The 23,042-nt window shown below is 41.4% G+C and overlaps 1 protein-coding gene across 3 annotated transcripts in view; it reads left to right on the plus strand.

The window, feature by feature from the left end:
* The window catches only part of LRRC1 (leucine rich repeat containing 1), a 112,654-nt gene extending 96,118 nt beyond the window's left edge, over positions 1 to 16,536 (plus strand). For all 3 annotated transcript variants that reach the window (XM_005300209.5, XM_042848810.2, XM_042848811.2), the window contains 4 exons: positions 9,048 to 9,163; positions 10,058 to 10,230; positions 12,350 to 12,486; positions 14,972 to 16,536. In XM_005300209.5, coding sequence (XP_005300266.1) covers positions 9,048 to 9,163; positions 10,058 to 10,230; positions 12,350 to 12,486; positions 14,972 to 15,130 — 585 coding nt within the window. In that variant the 3' untranslated portion in view covers positions 15,131 to 16,536. The remainder of the gene's footprint in view (positions 1 to 9,047; positions 9,164 to 10,057; positions 10,231 to 12,349; positions 12,487 to 14,971) is intronic.
* Positions 16,537 to 23,042: the final 6,506 nt, after the last annotated feature.

The following is a 23,042-nucleotide window of genomic DNA, read 5'->3' on the forward strand; positions in this document are numbered from 1 at the left end:
TGGCTGCAGGCAGAGCAATCTCTTTGCTGCCCCCTGCTGCTGCCTACCCATATCAGAGGTAACAGCTAAGCTTGCTGCAGGGGGAGATTGTAGTCTGAACTAGCAGAAATAAGAGCTTTACAGGGTGGGACTGTGGTGGTGATGGAAGCAGAGACCTGGAGTGGATGGGGAAGTTGGGGCAGGGGGAGAAGTTGGGGGGGCAGGCAGGGATCCTGAGGTAAGTGGGGGAGGGGAAGTGAATTTGATGATGGGGGGGCGCAAATCAGGGACCCACAAGATGGGAGTAGTGGTGATGAGGGAAGCCGGGAACCTGGGGTGGGAGGGAAACTGAGCCACGTGGTTGTGGAGTCAGGAGAAACAGAGATGGTGTTTGGAAAAGGGGGGACCACAGACCCTGGATTGGGGTGAGACAATGCTAGACCTGGCTAGGGGGAATGAGGGAGCCACACATAGACCTGGGCATAGTGGGAAATGCCATTGGGGAGGGCAAAATGCTCTGGAACATTAATGCTGCGTAAGTGCGTTTGCTTCGTGCATGTTTTGCTAGCCCTTGAAACTTCAGGAAATGCAGTCTGTTACTTTCTTTACAGATTGCTATTATAGCCTTTCACCTCAAAGTCAGTGGTTTGAATTCAGAGTTGGTAATGGTAGCAAATGGAAAATAAGTTACACTCTTGGATCCATGTGGTAGCTTCCGCATTTGCTTCACTTGCTTTCATAAATAATGTCACAGAAACCACCACCTAACTGCTGTGAATTAGCATCTGTGGCTGTCTCAGTTCTTTGTGCTTAGACAGACCAACATGAATACCTTTTTGGATTCCGCCCCCCCGCCCCCAAAAAGACTTATGGAACACTAGTGTGGTTATGTGGAGAAGCTTGCTGTGCTGCTCATGCTATATGTGCTTGGGTAACAAACAATTCAGTTCCCTTAGTGTAGCACCCATCTTAACCACAAACGCTAGCTTTAAGCAAAACCTAAGTGTTTTTTCTTATTTGTGGCACAAATTCATGATGTAAAAGTGTTCGTGTGTGTGCTGGGGGGTAAGGGGGAAATGTGAGGAGGGAATGAATGGAGATTCGTGTGTTCTACAATTCTAAAAGAGAGAGTCTGAACCACCTAGCAGGTGGTATGGCATATGCAGTATGCGGCCATGCAAACAACCCAGGCTCAGGAGTGGCTTCAGTGATACTGATGAAGTTGATTGCTACTCCAATGATGAATCTCATCATGGAGGAGATTCGCTTGGTCTTTTGCTGGAAGATTCAGCGTCCACTTCCATGCTGAATAAAACAATGTTGTTACAAATATTGAAGACATTTTCATTCACTCATGTTGGTAAGAGGAGGGAAGTATCCTGCTTGTGACTACTTAGTAGAGAGATTGTACTGTATTCATTACCACTTTCTCATTTATTCTCATCTCAAGCTGATTTTGATACAGAAGTTAAGCAAGGAGGTCTGAATGTTCACTTCAAAAACTGCCATTGGTGACTTGTTCCCTCTGTGTATTGAACTCAAGATGGCTGTCGGGATGGCATTGGGAAGATGGTGGTCTCTGACCTCTAAATGCCAATAGTCAAGTGTGAACTGCTAAACACACGTGTTCTTCCCCTTCCCTTCCCAGCCCCCTAGAATTTCTTCCTGAAGCAGAGAGAGAACTTACACCTGTGATGTCAGAAATTTGTATTTGTTTTAATGAAATATATTGTTCTGACAGAACTATGAATTGTAGTTTTTTAAACTTTATTTTAGGCATGGGATTTGGGTAAACTTGTCAAACAAGTATGTATGTACTTATATTTATACACACTTGTAAAACCAGTCTTTCCCTACTGTAGTAAGGTGACATTGACACCTTATTACATAATTATGGTATGGTTCAAGATTATTCTGAACCTTTAGCATAATAATTCCTTAAATGTTTTCTGGTTCAAAGGTTCTTCTGAACCTGATGGCAGTTCAGAATGTGAAAATGTTAATGATTGAACGGCTGCCAGATACTCAAGTCACTTGACAAGTCATGTATTCAGTATCTGTATTTTGAAGATGATTCTGCTCTCATTGAAGCTAATGGCAAAACTCTAACTTGAGGAAGAGCTGAATGTGTTTAAACTTGTTCATTATCACAAATGGTTTATTCCTTTAAACTTGAAAGACCTGCCCGGTGACTTCCTCTAATCCTAAATCCCATCCTCTGGTTAGAACATGAGTGAAACTGGTGTGCTGAACCACCTGTTTAGGATACTTTAAAGTATCCTAAATTGTGTAATTATGTGCTCATTAATGAGCCTGCATCATCTGCAGAATCTGACACCGAGAACTACCTTGTATAATAAGTAGAGCTGGTCAAAAAAAAATTGTTGGAATGATTGTCTGTCTGACTGAAAATACCCATTTTGCAAAATCAATATTTTTCCTGGGAAAACTTCAGTTTTCCCTTGAGGGGAGAAATCAAAATGATAGTTTACCTGTTGCCCACTTTGAAGGCTCTTGTCAGTTTCTCTTTCTGCCTTCCCCAGCCATCCAGCTGCTGGAGAAGCTGAGCATTGGGCTCTCTGGCTCCTACAGCTGTGAGGGGAAGCGGGAGGCTGAGTGTGCTGGAATCTCAGGCAGCCAGGCTGGAAGGCTCATGTCAGTTTCACTGGGAAGCAGGAAAATCCTGTTCAGTCTCCCAAAATAGCGTGTTTTTTTAAAATCCCTTCCCTTGAAATATTTATCCGTTTTGACTTTTCCACTCCAGTTTGGGATTAAAATTTGTTCCAAAACATGAATTTTTTTTGTGGGAAGGGATTCCTATTTTACAGACAACTATAATAATAACTAAACAAGTAAAACCTCTGGTGTGAATCTGTGGATTTGTTTGGGTAGCAGTTGTGTGTTTACTTTAAGGCCTTTAGTTTTACATCATTCAGTTTCAATAGTTTCTTTATTTCGTAAACTGGAATTGTAGGGTTTAACCCTTCAACCACAGCCACCCGGAATTCATGAGACTGGCAAGAGGTAAACCGAATTTGGGGCAGCTGAGGCCAGGGCAGCACCATGTCAGAATTTGCAGTTGGAGTAAAGTCATGTAGAGGAAGCCCACCTTTTCCTCTTGCCCTGTTCTTCAGCCCACTACCCTTTCCCAGCCATGGCAGCACTAAAGGCCATGTTGCCCTTAGATGTCTGCCCCTGGTGTACTGTCTCTCAGGAGGAGAGTCTCAGCATGCAGCAGGTGATGATACCGTTGAGTCAGTATTAACAGAATTCCTGCATTATATCTTCAGTCTTGGGGCAGGGAAACCAACTGCTTCATATGCGTTCTCCCACCCTTGCCCTGTCCATTTCTTCCCACATGGATACCTTGAGGGAAGAAGGGGAAATAAAGTGTCAGAATGGAAGAGTGGGGGAAAAGCTGCTTTGAAACACTTCTCTGCCATAGTTTTCTCCATCAATTTTTTCCTCACCACACTGTGCAGCAGGAATGTAGAGCTATTGAAGCAGATGAGCCTCTTTCACGTATTGAGGTTTTTCATAATCCACTGAGACCTTCAGTCACAGCTCTATTAATGTTAATCAGGCAACTTCTTGAACCTTAAATGTGTGTTCTTCTTGTTTATCAGAGGGACTGTTGTGCTTGGGCTGGGGTTCAAGACAAACCCTGACTTACTTCTGTGCGTTTAAGTCAAATTTCTGGTTGTGTCACTCTAAATAGATGTGTGTAAAAATTTGAAATGTTATGAATATCTAAATATAGCTGTGATCTTTTGTACTAAAATAATATTTTTGTGATGTTCAAAATGATTTTTTTTAAATGAGGATAAACAGTTTTTGAGAGTAATACAAATACATGGAACACATTAGGGGAAAAACATAACAGACAAGTAACCAATTCTCTATACTTAATATAATGAGTAATCAATAAAAGATGTGATAACATTAACAGTTAAATTATAGTTTTCTTACACTGATGAATTATTTTAAATCTTGAAGTACAATAAGATTGTCTCCATTTGGTTAGTGATTCAAGCAGCTACCAGATTTCCTTGGTTCCTTTAAAAGATTCTGTATATACTGCAGCACCACCTCAAAGAGTTTACAGTCACTTAGGGTACGTCGATTTATCAGGGATTAATATATCGCGTCTCATTAAGACGAACGCGCTCCCCATCGACTCCGGAACTCCACTAGAGCGAGCGGCGGTAGTGGAGTCAACAGGGGAGCCGCGGCTGTCGATCCCATGCCGTGAGGATCCAAGGTAAATCGATCTAAGATACTTCAACTTCAGCTACGCTATTCACGTAGCTGAAGGTGCGTATCTTAGATCGATTGCCCCCTCCCCCCCCCAGCGTAGACCAGTCGTTAGAGGCAATACAGGTGAGCCTCATCTTACGCTGGGGTTACGTTCCGCTGTCAGCGCGTAAAGCGAAAATCGCGTATAATCAAAATTACATTGAGTGTAATGGCGGGCAGAATCATCCGCACTACAGGGACAGTATTTAAATTCTTTTTCTTTTTCTTTTTTGTTTTTTTTGTTTTTGCCGACCGCGCAAAGCTGAATTCGCGTATGTTAAATGCGTGTAAGATGAGACTTGCCTGTACACTTCAAGCAAAGTGACAAAGGTAGTAAGAGTTATGTCATGTTAGTTCCATCTCTTTTTAAATTGTCCCAACTGATATGACTATAATTTACTCCTGCTGTATTGTTCATAAGAAAAGAAGTGAGCCTCCAGGATGGATATAAATGAGGAGAGGGTAATGGCTTTGCAGACCAATTCAAGAAGGGCATTCCAAGTTGCAGGGGAGAGGAGTGGGGAGGAAAAGAAGCAGACAAATGGAGCCTTGAGGTTTGCAAAATTTGCAGAGGAGTAGCACAAAAAAGATTAAGTAAATGAATAAGGAAAAGTGAGTGATGCAGGGCCTTAAAGGATAAAATCAGAGTCCATGATGCAATAGGGAAGGGGAGAGCCACTGGAGACATGAAAAGTCAAGAGGAAGTGGTTTGGCTGTATATTGGTAGTGGGTGAAATGGTTGTCAAGTAAGCGAGAGGCTGCAAGAATCAAGACTGGAAATGATCAGGGCATGAGTGAGAGAACATTCTTGTGGAGGAAGACACAGCAAAACATGGACATATGTTGAGAATGAGATAAAAGTTGCAGATGATCCCCAAGTTGTGAGATGAAGGATGGTGGTTGACTGACTGGGAAAGGAGGAAGAGTGGGAGAATTTTGTGGGAAAAGATAGAGCTCTGCTTTAATCATGTTAAGCTTTTAATTAATGGTGAAATATCTGGTAGAAGATGTTGGAGAGAAATGGCAACGTGCAGTTGAGCAGACATGGAAAGATCAGTGGTGGGCTGAGATGAATTATCAGCATAGAGATGAGAGCTGAAACCATGGAAGTAGAAAGAATCGCCCATGGCTAAGGTTTAAAGGTCATCCACAGTGGGATAAGGGAAGAGCAGTTACTGCTGGAAGACCAGTCAGATTTAGGAAAACCAAAAAAGCCAAGTGAAGAGTTTCCATGTTATCCAATGCAGTGTATTTTCTGGAACACTTGCATTTTAATATACATAATGAGCATGTGCATTATTTGTATGTAATTTTTTCTAAATTCTAAACACTTAATTTTCTTATTATCAGATGTAGGCTGCAGAACTATCAATCTCAAGGCTCTGGAATCTTATTTTAAACATATGTAATTCAACCTTATAAATTGCCATCTTTCCAGCTGGGTTGATTTTATTTGTTTTTTGTCTTTAATTTTTTTTTTTAATTTTTAAAGGAAACAGACAAGCGATATAACATGGCTGTTATGCAACTCTGTTGACCTAGAAACTTGTTTTTATAGTACTAATATATATTTTCTTATGTTATGTTTAGTTGTGTGTAGGATATACTTTATGTATCAGCATTTTCCATGGTGTATAGTTTAGTAAAGACAGTTTTTTTTTTTTTTTTAAAAAGTCCTCGCTTTAAGTGGCCCCAACAGAGCACTGAAGTGTGCACTTTCCTCAGATGAGTAGTCCCATTAAAGTCAATGAAGTCCATATTTAAAGTTAAGTATGTGCTTAAACGCTTTGTGGAATGAGGGCCAAACTGTTATATATTTAGCGTATATGTAATGGTTTGAATGTGTTTGAAATTGTACATAATAGATGTTGCCAAACCAACAAAGGCATGGCCTGAGTCCCTGGCTCTTTGTCAATTAATGACAGGCAGCCAAGTAAAGTACAGTGTTCTGGTATTGCATTACTTCATAGTGGGCACAGTGACATATTTTTCTTTCAATATGCTATTTAGTACATGCAGTCTACTTCCACGGCTTTTGTGTTTTGGTCCTGGAGTCTTCCTACAATGCTGGGTGGATGCATTTTTTTCTTGACATAATAGCAAATACTTCTCTTCCAAATGACCCATTTATCCTGTCATACAGTCTTCTCCTAACGTTAATTGCTCAATATACGCTGTCTCCCCCACGGAAGAACATAGTTTCATAAACAGCTTCCAGTATTTTGTCTGTGTAATTTTTTCTTTTGAAATACAAATGGTCTGGACTTGAGTTAAATCATAACTCTTATTAGACTATGTTCTGATGAATAGCTCATGATAAAGTAATTGAAGGCAGCAGCAACCACATGTGAATTTTGGCAGTCTTTAGGGGAGATGGGATTTATGTTTTGTCTCCATTTTTAGCATAGTGCAGTCCATCCAGTACAGATGATGAAGAATAAATCAAATGAATGTCTCTTGTGTTTTCTTAATTGTTAGCTGCTTGGAAAATTGAGTCAGGTAAATTTGTAACCTTTTAAATATTATTCAGTCCACAGTTGCTCTATTACCTCTCATTTAACTGCTTTAAATGCATGATGACTCAAACCAGCTGGCTCCGCTGCACATTTTTCATTGTCAAAGTATAGACATTTCCAGCTTACTGGGGTATCCCAACAGGGCTGCATGGCTTTTTCTGTTTGTCTGGCAAAATTGTTCAGATCCTCATGCTCCCAAGATTGAATTACTCAAACTTCATTCATAGAAAAACAAACACTTTGTGTATGGTGAGTCCTCACTTGCCAGCTCATCTAACATTCACTAACTGTAGCTGTTGTCCTCACAGCTCCTCATATTAGACGCACCAATTAGACACTGAATAGATTTGTTTTTTTTTTCTAGATGGCACCTCATATGCTGTGAATTTGTCAAGACAACTTAATTAAGAATTTGAGTGAGTGGTCACTTGATGCTGCCAAGAGGTGGTGAAATAAAGTAATTAGCAGAAGAATTGTAATTTTAGAACTTTTGCCTATGCTTTCAATGCCAATTTCTAGTATAGTTAAATACTGCATTCTTCCATGAAAATATATGTAAAGGTAGATGAAGGCAGAGGATGTTTGTTTTGTTTGTTTTGGATAGATTTTTTTAATCCAATATGTCAAACCCTTTTGTTTATCAAGAAGAAAGGGAATAGTGGGTTAAATGCATATTATCAAAACATATTATTTTGGATGGGAAGACTTAACTCACAACTACATTTTAGATGGCTCTTTTATTATTGTCTAGCTTTGGCCAAGGTAGAACTTGCTCTAATAGCTAATTGGTACTAACACAAAATCTTTGATTGCGGATCCTCAAATTACTTAAGAGCTTTGAATCTTGTTTGTAATGAAAGAACCGTATTGTTTACAAAGGAGCCTACTCTTTTAGCAAGAGGGTGGGGTTGTTGGTGGTGCTGACTACAGAATACACTTCATATTGAAGAGAAAGGGGAGGCATCCTGGATAATATAAATTATATGTTGTTAGCTTGAGAGAGAGAACAATAATTAAATAATAAAATATTATTAAACTACTTAAAGTGTGTGTGTGTGTAGAAGTCTTACTTTTTAGACTAGGATCCACATCAATTGCTTTTGCTTTTACTAATGCAGTCAGGTTTTAAATCAACTTGATCTGAAAGTTTCAAAAGGCTTCTGATATTTTGGTCGAATACATGGATTAAGGGGAAAGAAATCTATTTTAAAGTAAGAGGGATTTTTGTACATTTTTTAAAAGGATGCGAAATTAGCAATACTGGTTTGTGAACATATATAAGATTAGCCAACCCTGAGGTAAGTAAGGTTCTCATCTGAAGGAAAACAGCCAGTCAGTTGCATGAAGAAGCTTTCTACTGGGTGAATTCAATAACCTCAGTACTCTTGTTATCAGTAGTTGCCATCCAGAGCAAAGGTCACTGAAGCTGGATTTTACCAATTTAATGCTATTTTTAACTATGCATTTTATGTGAAAATGTATTTTGCATCAAAGTCAGGGTGTAGAAACTTGTGTCTGTGATGAACAGAGAATACATTACCCATGTGGAATGCTGTGGATGAGGTTAGCTTAGTTGGCAGTGTGGAGGGAGGCAGATGATCACATCTGGAAAAAGGCTGGAGGCAGAGGATATTAGAGTAGATTGGGCAGCTTGTATGGGAAAGAGGGGTTGAGTTTTGGAAACGTCTAATAAAATAATGGTGCCCCATGTTTGAGCTATACCAAAGACATTTGTAAGATGTTACTTTGTCTCACACTGTTGCTAGTTGCTGACTCTAGTGACCGTAATCTCAACAAATGTTAAGAGCTGACTGGTTTATTTAACATTTTATATTGGCCAGAGCTCTGTTGTGCTTGATGAGGTACAAAAACAATCCAAGAATGTTAACATTGAAATATAAGGTTAGAAAAGGTTAAGGGGTAAAAACTAACACTTGTTGGGAGAAGCAGATAGGTGACCTGTGCAGCTAATTGGTCGTGAGGCTGAAGGCAGGAACAGGTGAGGCTGAATCTTGACCTTTTTGGTTCTGAATAATGAAATGTATAGTTTTACAAGCTTATTGTTCATGAAAGTACTAAAAGAGACTGGCTAGAGATCTCTTCTTATCTCATTAATATTGTCTCATTAAATTGCAGTCTGTGACTTGAAGCCATTATAATTTGAATGTGCTGTGACATCTTGTGTGATCTGTGCGACATGCCTTTCTTACAATACAGTTCTGCAACAAAAATAGTTTTCCTCTCTTTTTAATATAGATTGGGGGGTGCTGCAGTCTTAATGTCTTTTCTATGCGTGACAACAGATTATCTCGAATTCCCTCTGAGATTTCACAAGCCACTGAACTGCATGTCCTGGATGTAGCTGGAAACAGGTGAGAGATTTTTATAGTGTCCTGTTGCTGTAATGGTTTTGCTTCATATTCAGTCAAGACATGTAGATTAGATGTCTTAGAATGAAGCAACAAAAAAAGCTTGCACTCCAATTTCACAAGTCCCAATACTTTGAAATTGGCAATATGTTCCTGCCCTCTGGCCAAATGTAGTTCCAAACCCTGCCAATACTGAGCACACGTATGTGTGTCAAAGCTACCTTTGTGACAAATACACATAAAAATACAGGATTTCAATCATGACTTTCAGGTTTTCTTCAGCCAGAAACAGAAAAGTCTCCTAACTTTTTCACTTCATGTACTTCTGACTTTAAATTAAAACAAAGAGATCTTGGCTTCATGTGAAGTCTGGTGAATTGATGCATTAATGCCAGCTGATCCGTCTGAATGGGGAGTTTGACAATCAAGTTAATCATATAAATGTTACTTTTTTATCTGCATAAAAGCTTGGCTTACTGATCTCATGTCATGCAGTGGTGTTTTGGGTTCATTTATTTGTTATTTTTATTGTTGCACAAATAAAGGCCCAAAGTAGAGCCCCATTGTGGTCGGTCACACACACACACACACACACACACACACACACACACACACACACACACACACACACACACACACACACACACACACACACACACACCATTCCCTGCTCCAAATTACATTTAAGCATAATGAGAAACCACTAAGTAGAACAGACCGGGGTACAAGGTATAAAATGAGATGGTTAGCCAGTTCGTCGAGTCATCTCTCTTTTTACTTGAAATTAAATCATATGCACGTGTGCAACTGGTTCACCGCCTAGTTGGGCAGGTTGATTTATTAAGTCTCTTAGAAACTGGCCTGAAATTTCAGACTTTCCATTTCTTTTTAAATTAGGCTGATACATCTTCCTCTGTCGCTGACTTCCTTAAAGCTGAAGGCTTTGTGGTTGTCTGATAACCAGTCCCAACCTTTGCTGATGTTCCAGACTGACACAGATCCTGAAACAGGAGAGAAAATTTTAACATGTGTGTTACTTCCTCAAATGCCTTCTGAGCCCAGTTGCCAAGGTATGGTATACTTTGAAAAACATTTCCACATACAGCAGAACTGTCATCTTAAAAATCTACTGTCTCGTATCTTTGTCCCACAGCATTGTGCAAAAAGCTTTAGTTTATCATTTTTGTTTAAAAAAAAATCAGTTAATCATTGGTAACAGATAACATTTTAGTTGTTCACCATTAAAGAGCTTCTCTTCTGCCTTTCACTATTCACTGTCTCAAAAGATTTTAACTCTAGTGGGTAAGTTGGTAAGTAAATTGACTTACCTCCCCTCTACATCAGTTATATAAGCATGAATTTATTTAATTAAAATACAAAGTAAGTAAGCATAATAATCTTGTTACCCCTAAAATCCATGAGAGCTCAGTAGTGGAGCCCATGTGTACAAAGTGGATATCTGTTTTTCAAACTTGTGTATGTGGCTATGGAACAGAGTTGGAAGGCTGAAGATTGAAAAGCTCTGAGTCTTGACTCGAAAGATCAAGGTGAGTTAATAGCAGATGTTGTTGTGTGTGTAAAAAAAAAAAAAAAAAAAAAAGGCATTATCATCCCTAGAATATCACCTTCCTGTCAAAAAAGGGGCAACAGGCTTTCTCTCAAATGTAAATAATGAGTAGTAACTTTGTATTACAGTTTTAAAAGAATAGGTGAGGGATTGGTGGGGTCAGTTAAATTACGAACTCTCTTTCGCTTTGTTCCCTCATGTGTAGCTAGTTCCTTAAGGGCTCAGTTGAGTCTTTAGAGTCCTTTGCATTGGTTGCTGGGTTGCCACTTTTGTGATAACCCAATATCTGAAGGTTCAGATATGCCCACAAAGGTACCAGCTGTTTATTGGTACTCAGATACTGTGGTGATTGGGGACACACGAGAAGCTCAGTGTTGTCAGTTCTCACCATTTTATTGTGATTCTCTATATTTGATGTCTGTCTTAAAGGCCAATGCCAAGAGTCAGGTGGACTTCATGAGACTCTATTTAATTTAAAAACAAAAACAAAAAAACCTCAACCCTTTAGTGCCCATAGTTGCAGAGACAAAGATTGAACATGTGAATTCTAAAATGTCAAAAACCAGAAGGCAAATAAAGCATCAAGATCTTATTTGTTTGGCTTAAAAATCATGATTTTTAAAAAATCTCATGTTATGATTTTTGAGAGCCTGGCTGATTTTTGAAAACTTGGGGGTGGCAAGAGTGGAACCTAGATAGGCTGATCAGAGAAGGGGGGTCACTGATAGGAAACTGGGTGGCAGCCAAGACCACAGTCCTTACATCAACAAAATAAGTGTAGTAGGTCCAGCTTCTCGGCTTACCAGCCGCTGTCTCATCCACTTGTTTAACATGACATCATGTCAGCCAGTGACAGACAGTTGATAAATGCTGTGCTGTTGCCTATTGATTAGCTACAAACCTTTTGGCTCATTTCTTAGTCAGCCAGATTGTTAATCCAAAACTGTAGAGTGTATGTGTTTGGTTAAAACTATATATTCCTTTGTGATGAAGGCAGTTCTTCCATTAACAAGCAATCTTTCTCTTCTGTCAAAAATAAAATTGCTTGCCTAAGTGAGTGGTCAGTAGAATTTTTGCATGGGATAAGTAGGTAATAATTAGGGCTTCTAATTTTCAGTTTTAGCTGATAACACCCCCAGTACAAAAAAAATGAAATTGGTGTTTATTCAATAAACACTGGAAAAATGCCAGAAGTGGTTACTTGTACTTAAGGGCTTGTCTACATGGAATACTAAGGCAGACAAGGGTGTGATGTCTAAAATTCACTAACATGTTGCACATTAATTGGCCTGTATCGAGGTGGTAGTGTGCACTAAAGGTTCCCTAGTGCATTTTAGTGTTGTGCTGTTTGAAACAATGCGAAGTTAAAGTGCACTAGGTAACATTACCAAGAGATTACTCCTTACAGTAGGATACATTGTAACAAGTAATGTAATTAGTAATGTATATTATATACAAAGAGCCCCCAAACCCACCCAATTTTTGGACATCTACATAAAAATTAAAAATTACTAAAAACAAACCCTGCAAAATGAAATTAATTAAACCCCAGCGTCCTCGTAATATATGTTAACATGTTCTTTCCTGAGAAGGTTCAGCTTTGTTTGTTTCCATTATAACAGATAACCTGCCCCGATGCGGTGCGTTTGAGAGCTTGGTAAATGAAATGTCAGATGAAACCTGGAATGAGCGTGCAGTAAACAGAATCAGTTCAATCCGCTTTTTAGAAGATGAAAAAGATGAAGAGGATAACGAAATGGTACGTTTCTCAAACATACGCTATTACACATGTAGTAACTAAAATGCAAAAGAGTAAAAAGTGTTTGAACTGTCTACATCTTACCTTAAACATTCCAAGTTTTAAACAGTAGTAGCGGATTTTCTGTGTTTATAGCAGAGCTGTTAAATATTGGTTTTATAGTGGTTTAAAAAGGCTTTTTAAATTTGGTATTGTTTATCTGCTTAAATCAAATACAACTTTCAGTTCTGCTAAAACAAGACTCTCTTACTGTGAAAATTTTAGTCTGTTTTTTCTTTATTTCTTTAGGATGGTTCCTTCCAGTTTTCCAAAAGCAGGATAGGAGTAGGGTCTTCTTCTGCTCTGTGGAAGGTGTAAGCCTTGGACCCTATGTCCTTTAGGCAGTAACTTTAAGTTATTACACTCTGACATGGGTCCACATTGAGTTTTCTACCCCCCCCATCATGTTTGTCTTTCCCCCACTTTCATTACCCCTCCTTCATCTCATGACCATATGTATTGATACCAACATAATGTCCATAATCAGATGGCATGTGGCACATTGGTGCATGCTGTTTTCCACCCAAATGAAGAAGGGCTTTTGGGAGCATCTGTCACTGTACTTATGAGACCTCCATTAAATGGTCATTTCATACTCCCTGGAAATCAAAAATTTGAGGTGGTCTTTGAAATAAAGCCTTCTTCTGTAATGGCTTTGCTTCACTAACAGCAGCTACATGTAAATATTGAGACTTTTAGAGCCAAATTTTCCGCAGACCTCTCAATGTCCCCCAAAACTTGCTGATTGTACCAATTTTGCATGCAGATTTTCAGAGGCATGCTGAAGTCTTAGCCTTCAGCTTAAGTTGAAGTGAGCCTCGAAACACAAATCTAAAAAAAATCTCCAAACATGGGGATTTTCAGATCTGTACTCTAACTCAAGAACATCTTAGATATAACACTCCAGATGTGCTAGTACTATGGCTTTATTCTGAAGAGTGACTTTGAAACAGACAGTATTTTTTGCATATCCGATATGCTCATTTTACAAGTATACAGATGTGTTTTTCCTTACTACCAGCCCTGTACACTGAACTAGGGATCTGACAAGCTAGGGTCCATCCTTCTCAGAACCTGGAGTAAAGGGTTTAGCAGATCAGATTAGTCCTTCTGACATCTGTGCCAACTGTGATTGCCTCCTATTGGTTTCCACAGGTGTAGCTGATGGAAATTTAGTAAGCAATTTTTGGGAATGCACAAGGGGGAATATAATCTAGTTTACCTTCCTTCAGTTGTGTCATTTGTACAGGGCTAACTGGAGTAAAAAGTAGTAAAACTAAATTTGGTCATTGAAGGCAGCATGTGACTGGGGCAGCACACAGCAGAACTGCATTTTGAATAAGGTGTCACTTTTCATAATTGAACCACATAAAGTTGTGAAATAAGAATCTTTAAACTCTTAAAACTTCCACCTCTTATTATTGATCCACTTGTAATGAACTGGGAATAGCAGGTACTTTGAAACAATATTAAAAATTCAAGTGCAGGACATTACTTGGGGATTTAGAGACTGCCCTGAAGCAGTCCACTTTTGATATTGGGGGGGGGAAAAATCATTTTGTGATCTAGTCAAGTGTTTTATTCAGCTAGTCATTAATTTCCAATGTATGCCCCTTATAGTTCACTAGTGCTACTGTAATAATGTAAATAGTACACAAAACACTTCCTTTAAAAATTACATACATATGCACCTGCACACACATTCATGCTGTTATATTTATATATAATCTATATATAGATTTTTTAAAAAGAAAATTAAAAGCTAATTCACTGGTTATCCAAATTATGGAAGTAAGTTATCTTTCTATTTAGCTTTTGTCAACTTTCCTTGCACATATGCCAACATAAGGCATATCCTTCTCTAGCAGATAGTACAGAATTACCGAAAATAAACTATTGGAATGTTCCCTCTCTTTCCCTCCAAGTTCCTAGTGTCTATTTGGCAAAACATAATCTAATCCATGTCTTGGTGATGGAAGGAGAGTAGAACATCACACAAACATTTACTTGGCAATATAGAGAGACACCACAGAGAGGTGCTGTGGGATTTTTCAAAAGCATCTGTTTGGTTTGGTTAATGGAATTAATTCCTAAATCACTTAGGCAGTTTTGAAAATCCCATATAGTTCTTTCATGGACACTCTTCTTCCCCCCTCCCCCCCTCCCCCCCACACACAATTGGGAACTGTTTTTCAACTTCTGTTGATGTAGATTTTCAAATTAACAGGTCATGTTAGGGAAATTCTGTGCCCAGAGTCTGTTTTCCCCCCACCCTCAAAAGAAGACCTCTTTCACTGACTACATCAACAAGCAGCTATGAAATTAACATTATGATTTTTTAAAATCATGTTATAGCTAATATTTGGTATTAAATGCTAAAACCTTGAAAGTGTGTATGTTTCAAAAAGACAAAAGCAAAACCGTTTACTCCACTGTTTGTTTTTAGAGAACACTTCTAAGGCGAGCCACTCCACATCCTGGAGAGTTAAAGAACATGAAAAAGACAGTGGAGAATTTACGGAATGATATGAATGCTGCTAAAGGACTGGATTCAAACAAAAACGAGGTCAATAATGCCATTGACAGAGTGACCACTTCTGTGTAGAGTTTCATCTCCAGGTTTTACCTCCTGTGTCTTCCCCTGCTGTTGAAATGTTCCTGTCGTCTTCTGGGATGTCATTCAGCCCCCTTTGTTTTTAACCAGAACCTGATTCATCATCTCCTTGTATGTGGAAGGTGCTGATCACTGGAAGAAAGTGCCTTATCTCAGCCAGGCATTGAACCAATACTCTCCAAATCAATATTGTACTTTTAATAGTTTAGTTTGTTTTTAATAAATAGAGTACACTACTGTATAGGTAGTGCCATATTTTTGTCTTACATGTGGGGAAATATGATTTTTCCTAAGTGCTGGGGTATCTTCTTCCCAGTTGCTAGATATGCTGGTGAGAAATATAGTTTTATGTGGAAAATGGATACATTTTTACTCTTTGGCAGCTCAGATGGTGTAAATTTTAAAATTTTGTATAGGAGTTTCATAACAAAATGGTGTATTTCATTTTTAAAAAGAAATTTATCTTAATCGGTACATATTTTAGTATTTGTGGAAGAGAACGTGAGTTTCATGGACAGTTGTATTCATTTGTTGTTTGTACTGCCCACTTGTGCCTTAATGTGTGTTATATGTCAGACTAGTCTTAAAAGAAAACAGAATCCTTGGGCAGAGCAAGATTAAAACAATGGTGCCTGTTCGGAAGTGTTCATTTCAAGCAGTAATTAACTTTTGGGGTATTTTACAAAAAAGGAAAACTGATGTTTATATCACAGGATTCAAATTTGTGAAGCACAACTGTTTATTTTATTGTATGCTGAGTTGAGATTAATGACCAGACTGCTACTGTTTATTACACAATGCACTCACACTTTAACTTAATCATAAGGAAACCTCTTGTTTTGGATGCAATGATGGATTGCAGTCAATAGAAACTCATGCTCCCACTTTTAAAGTTGAATGTGCCATTTGTAAAATAAACAGAACAAAATGCACACTAGACTTTCAGAAGCACAGTATGGAACTAGTTTTATGTATGACACAAGAAGAGTGATATTCTTTTAAAGTGCTTTGCAGGTTTTATATCTATATATAAAACCCCAATAAAATAAAAATATGAAAGCTTCAGTAGCTTTTTATTGTATCATTAAAATTGCTATGATAAATATTAGAATTGACTTTATCTGTACATTTTATTTGTGCTACATCTTAAATTAGTGAACACTGGCTTTATTAAGTTAAGTAAACTCTGTTAAACTGAATGTAATACTGTGGAAAGTACCAGTTTTAACATACTTTGGAGAAAGTAGTCTCTCAAATGCAGTGCAAGTACAACACGAACAGGTGCATTGTAAGGTTTCTCACATTGTCACTGTTAATGTTCCTGGACTGTGGCATACAGATGAGACCAATTGTCTCCATATATATTAAATTCTTGGAATCTCTGCTGAGACTTGAAACAATGTTGTCAGTTTTGATTGTATCTATATTGTGTGTCTGTGTCCACTAGGAACTGGGCCAAGACTGCTAACTTATTCCATGTAGACAACTGAATAGCCTTTAGGTTCAGAACAAAGGTTTAATATACCTAATGGGTTCAGGTGCAAGTCGATAACTGAAATGAACAGACTCAAATTGGATCAAAATAAATGTGTTACTTCAAGTAAGTCCCTCAGCACATAATCATTTGGAACTAAATCTTCTTGTAAACATTTGAATGTTTGAAAGGAAGACTTGAGAAACTTACAGCAAGGAAATTTTGTCCAGTTTATATTGTTAGGAAGAATATTTTGAAGGCCAAAGAAACTGGCAATTTTCCTCTAGCAGGCACAGAAAGGGGAGCGGGGGTGGCAGGAGAAACAATAATAGAATTTCTTCAAGTAGATGCAGCTGTGTATTCTACTCTAGGTGTGTGCACATCCATTGGACTGGCGCCAGAGAACTTTGCCCAGCAGTACCTGTAGGGGAGGTGCTCACAGCCCTATTCCTTCCCCTAGCCATACAAGGGCAGTACTGCCCTGACCCCCTCAGTCCCTGCTTTCAGTGGCTACAGTCGGAACTCTGTGTAGTGTTTTTCACCTTGTACTTTTGGTCTGTTTCTGATAATTTTTTTTCCTTGTATATAGTAGTTAGTAGTACATTAGGTTAAGTTTAGTATGGTATTAGAGTAGTTGGCTGTCCTGTGTGATGCCCTCAACAGGGTTCCAGCATTGTCCATTGTGTCTGGGGGGGACCATCCCCAACAGTGATTCTCACACAAGGTGCTTGTGTCTCGGTGAAAGACGTTTGCAGATGGAGCACAACTCTTTAGTCATTCAGAGAGGACTTAGGTGGTAAGACACTTGCAGCTGAAGCAACACCTGCTGCAGCAGGCCATGAGGATGAGGGCCCTCGTGTGATTGGCAGTCGCCTTCAAGTGATGTCACTCGGCACTTTGGCTTGGCCATTTCCCCAAAGAGGAAGGGGTCGTATTCCCTCTTTTGGTACAACGAGGAAGAGGTGACATAAAACAAATAAGGACCACTCAGGCAGACTCCACCTCATTTTCTAAGAGGAGTGCTGACTGGCACCATACTCTGTCAGGCACATGGGATGGAGCAGTCCATCCAACTGCTCCCCGATACCACTCCAAGATAGGGCAAGAGCCTGTACCATCAACTCTGGTTCTGGCCATGAGGTGTCTGAGACATTGTCACCAGCGCTGACTGTCTCCACTCTGATGACATACCAGGCAGCATCAGACCTGTTTTGCCTCTCAGTCCTGGACACACCACTGGTTCAGGAGTTCTCTGGTGCCCTGGCTTATGCCGTCTCATCCTATGTTGTGCCATTGTCACCTTCTGGTTGCATCACAGAGCTGCTGGCTTCGTCAGCACCACAGCTCGCACCGCCCAGGCCTCGTACAGGAGAGTAGAGGGTGATGCAGGGCCCGGCACTGAAGGGCCTATTGATGCTGGTGCATCCTTTGGCACCATTGTTGTGTTGGCAGCAGATCCTTTTGAGTTCAGTACTGCCCTTAGCCTTGGTACTGGCGCCTTTCCCAGAATCAGATGGGAACGTGTTTCATTTGGTACCACTGGTGCCAATCTCCCCATTCCTCTTCAGCACCGATGCTGCCCCATATTGGGCGTCAGAGTCCGACCATTGTTTGCTCCATTGGGGTGGGCTCCCTCATTGTCCCCAGAGTATCTCCAAGACTTCTCTGGATCAACAGATAGGCACCAGAGATAAGCTTTGGCTCACCATTGGTACCGAGACTTGGCATCTGTCCCACAGTCAGGGCATGGGCTTTTGGCCTGGTGTCTATTGGCCATCAATGGCTTATCTGTATGCCCAGTGGCCTTCTTGGAGTCTTTGGGACGCTGCTTGGTCTATGAGGTCCTACTCCTTGACTTGCTCCAGAATGAGATCACTGATGGTGGCTCCTGCTCCCAAACCATGTCAGCTGCAAGCGACAGCTGAGCCCTTTCACCCTGGACTTCTGGGGCTCTTCCCACTGGATCCTGTGGTGCAAGAATAGGATCCATCGTTTGTGCACCAAACCACCTCCTCATCCTACCTGGACAACTCTACTGTGCCAGAATTTTCCTCTTCCTTTGTGCCATAGGACTTTAAGCCATATTGGGACCTCCAGAGGTGTATGGCTAATTCCTTGGGTATCCAGGAGGATTCCTGCAGGAGAAAAAAGAACAGGAGTACTTGTGGCACCTTAGAGACTAACAAATTTATTAGAGCATAAGCTTTCGTGGACTACAGCCCACTTCTTCGGATCCGAAGTAGTCCACGAAAGCTTATGCTCTAATAAATTTGTTAGTCTCTAAGGTGCCACAAGTACTCCTGTTCTTTTTGCGGATACAGACTAACACGGCTGCTACTCTGAAACCTGCAGGAGAATTACTCATAAGCTGCTCATCAAAGAAGCTGATAAAGGAGGTGCTGTTGTCATCATGAACAGGTCTGACTACCAGAAGGAGGCTGCCAGACAACTCTCCAATACCCAATTCTACAGGCCGCTTTCCTCAGATCCCACTGAGGAATACACTAAGAAACTACACCATCTACTCAGGACACTCCCTACACTAACACAGGAACAAATCAACATACCCTTAGAGCCCCGACCGGGGTTATTCTATCTACTACCTAAGATCCACAAACCTGGAAATCCTGGACGCCCCATCATCTCGGGCATTGGCACTCTCACTGAAGGACTGTCTGGATATGTGGACTCCCTACTCAGACCCTACGCCACCAGCACTCCCAGCTACCTCCGTGACACCACAGATTTCCTGAGGAAACTACAATGCATTGGTGACCTCCCAGAAAACACCATCCTAGCCACCATGGATGTAGAGGCTCTCTACACAAACATCCCACATACAGATGGAATACAAGCTGTCAGGAACAGTATCCCTGATGATGACACAGCACAACTTATTGCTGAGCTCTGTGACTTTATCCTCACGCACAATTATTTCAAATTTGGTGACAATATATACCTCCAGACCAGTGGCACCGCTATGGGCACCCGCATGGCCCCACAATATGCCAACATTTTTATGGCTGACCTGGAACAACGCTTCCTCAGCTCCCGTCCACTCATGCCCCTTCTCTACCTACGCTATATTGATGACATCTTCATCATCTGGACCCATGGGAAGGAGGCCCTGGAAGAATTCCACCATGCTTTCAACAGCTTCCACCCCACCATCAACCTCAGCCTGGACCAATCTACACGGGAGGTCCACTTCCTGGACACCACCGTACAAATAAGCGATGGCCACATTAACACCACCCTATACCGAAAACCCACCGATCGCTATGCCTACCTTCATGCCTCCAGCTTCCACCCCGGTCACACCACACGATCCATCGTCTACAGCCAAGCACTGAGGTACAATCGCATCTGCTCCAACCCCTCAGACAGAGACCAACACCTACAAGATCTTCACCTAGCATTCTCAAAACTACGATACCCACACAAGGAAATAAAGAAACAAATCAACAGAGCCAGACGTGTACCCAGAAGCCTCCTGCTACAAGACAGGCCCAGAAGAGAAACCAACAGAACTCCACTGGCCATCACCTACAGTCCTCAGCTTAAACCTCTCCAACGCATCATCAGTGATCTACAACCCATCCTGGACAATGATCCCTCACTTTCACAGACCTTGGGAGGCAGGCCAGTCCTCGCCCACAGACAACCTGCCAACCTTAAGCATATTCTCACCAGCAACCACGCACCGCACCATAACAACTCTAACTCAGGAACCAACCCATGCAACAAACCTCGATGCCAACTCTGCCCACATATCTACACCAGCAACACCATCACTGGACCTAACCAGATCAGCTACAACATCACCGGCTCATTCACCTGCACGTCCACCAATGTTATATATGCCATCATATGCCAGCAATGCCCCTCTGCTATGTACATTGGCCAAACTGGACAGTCACTACGCAAGAGGATAAATGGACACAAGTCAGATATCAGGAATGGCAATATACAAAAACCTGTAGGAGAACACTTCAACCTCCCTGGCCACACAATAGCAGATGTAAAGGTTGCCATCTTACAGCAAAAAAACTTCAGGACCAGACTCCAAAGAGAAACTGCTGAGCTCCAGTTCATTTGCAAATTTGACACCATCAGATCAGGATTAAACAAAGACTGTGAATGGCTATCCAACTACAGAAACAGTTTCTCCTCCCTTGGTGTTCACACCTCAACTGCTAGCAGAGCACCTCACCCTCCCTGATTGAACTAACCTCGTTATCTCCACACTGATATATACCTGCCTCTGGAGATTTCCATTACTTGCATCTGAAGAAGTGAGGTTCTTACCCACGAAAGCTTATGCTCCCAGTACTTCTGTTAGTCTCAAAGGTGCCACAGGACCCTCTGTTGCTTCATAAGCTGCTGAATATTCTCCAATCATCAGCTCCAGGGAGAGTAAACCTGGAGTCTGCAAAGGCCTTTGGAATTATCCAGCTTCATTGCCTCCTATACTGAAGCATTTGGAGACGCGGTACTTTTTTCCCATGAAGGGTTTTGAGGGTTTCTACTCCCACCTGGCCCCTCACTCTCTGGTGGTAACTGCAGCAAATGGCAGGGCACAACAGGGAAGGTATAAGTCCATGCCTAAGGATGAAGAAACCAAAAGTATGGACTTGATGGAGAGGAAGATTTATCCCTCCTGTTCCCTTCAAATGCACATCAGACTAGCAGCCATTGCGCTCTAAATATGATTTTGTCAATTGGGCGGCCATGTCTAAGATCATGGGCAAGTTGCCAGAACCTTCCACAGAAGAGTTTAATGTCTTAGCCAGAATTATGGCATTGGCTGTGACCATGAGGAGGACCTCATGGCTGCAGAATTTGGTCATTGCACCCGGTGTTCAGCAGACAGTTGGGGGGTTTACTATTTGATGCCTGGGTTTTGTTTTTAGAGAAAACTGACAAAATCTTGCACTCTTGAAAAGACTCCCAAGCTACTTTGTTCTTTAGGAGCGTATACTCCAGCCATGGAGAGATGCCACTATTGGAGTCAGCAACAGCAGCAATACCACCTGCAGATTTATTTATTTAGTTAGTTAGTTACAGTTCTACCTTCCTGTAAGGCAGCAGGACTATTCCTGGAAGGGCCACAGATCCCCAGAAGAGAAGGTCTTCTGGTTCTGGGCTAACCAGCCAGCTCTCCCTGATCCTCCATCCCCTGGCATCCAGCAAGTGCCCATTTTGACTTCAGTGTCCAGAACTGAGCCATTGGACTGAGCCATTCTTCTCCATCCCCTCTGTTCAGGGACATGTTGCCTTGTTTTCATGGTGTTTGGGACTTGATTACCATGGACAACTGGCTCGTAAGCACTGTCATGTCAGGTTGTGCCAGATAGTTCCTCTCCATCCCTCCTCCCCACCCCATCCATCTTCAGGGATCTGTCTCACACGAAACTGCTCCTTTAGCAGGTTCAGTCTCTACTGGCTCTGAGGTCTGTCAAGGAGGTTCCCCTGCAGAACTGAGGCCAGGTTCTAAGCATTGGTATTTCCTGGTCCGCAAGACCAACGAAGGGATGAGACCTGTCCTGGACCTCCACAATTTCAATATGTATGACTAACTTAACAACTATCCTCCCTAGCTTAAATCACAACTAGTTTGCTGCCCTGAACCTGCAGGACACTTATTTTCTTGTTAGCAATCCTTCCAAGCCATAGGAGATTCCTCAGGTTTGTCATAGGTGGCTGGCACTACCAGTATACCATGCTGACTTTCAGCCTGGGTTTTTACCAAATGCCATGACTGTGGTAACATCGTACCTCAGGAAAAGGGGAATTCATATCTTCTGTATCGGGACGATTGGTTACTGAGAGGCAAGTCCAGAGAGGAAGTCCTCCGGCATGTCCATTTCACATTACTACTCAGTCATTCAGGTCTCATCCTAAACGGCAAGAAGTCAACATTGGTTCCAATTCCAAGAATCAAGTCCACTGGGGCCCTGAGAGCATTTGAGAGCTGTAGCGAGGTGCACTCACGGGCGCAGTGCCTCTGCTGGTTGCCCTGGGAATTAGCTCGATTCCAGCTCAGAGCGCCCTCTGCTGGCTGGTAGCTCACCTGCCTCAGGCCCCCATGTCCCTTCCAGACCCCAGTGCCCCTTACCCTGGGGTTCTGCCCCAGCAGTACCCCTACTCTCTGGGTCTCCCCTCCCAGGGGAACCCCTAACCCTCTAAGCCCACCTTGCCTCAGTGGCTGCTGCCAGTCATCATCTATCCCCTGTTCACTGGGGCAGACTGCATTGTAATGGTCACTCATCACTGGCAAAGGGGGGTTAGGACCTGCTGCGTTTGCCTATTCCCCGGCTGAATCTCTGCAGCCCCAGTACCTCTTCGTAGGCCTTCACTAAGGCCTGTGTCCTGGGGGTTTACCAGGCTGGAGCTCCCTTTGCCCTTTCCCAGCACTGCTCCGCTTCA

Source organism: Chrysemys picta, chromosome 3, assembly GCF_011386835.1.
Source record: "Chrysemys picta bellii isolate R12L10 chromosome 3, ASM1138683v2, whole genome shotgun sequence".
Classification (NCBI taxonomy): Eukaryota; Metazoa; Chordata; order Testudines; family Emydidae; genus Chrysemys; species Chrysemys picta.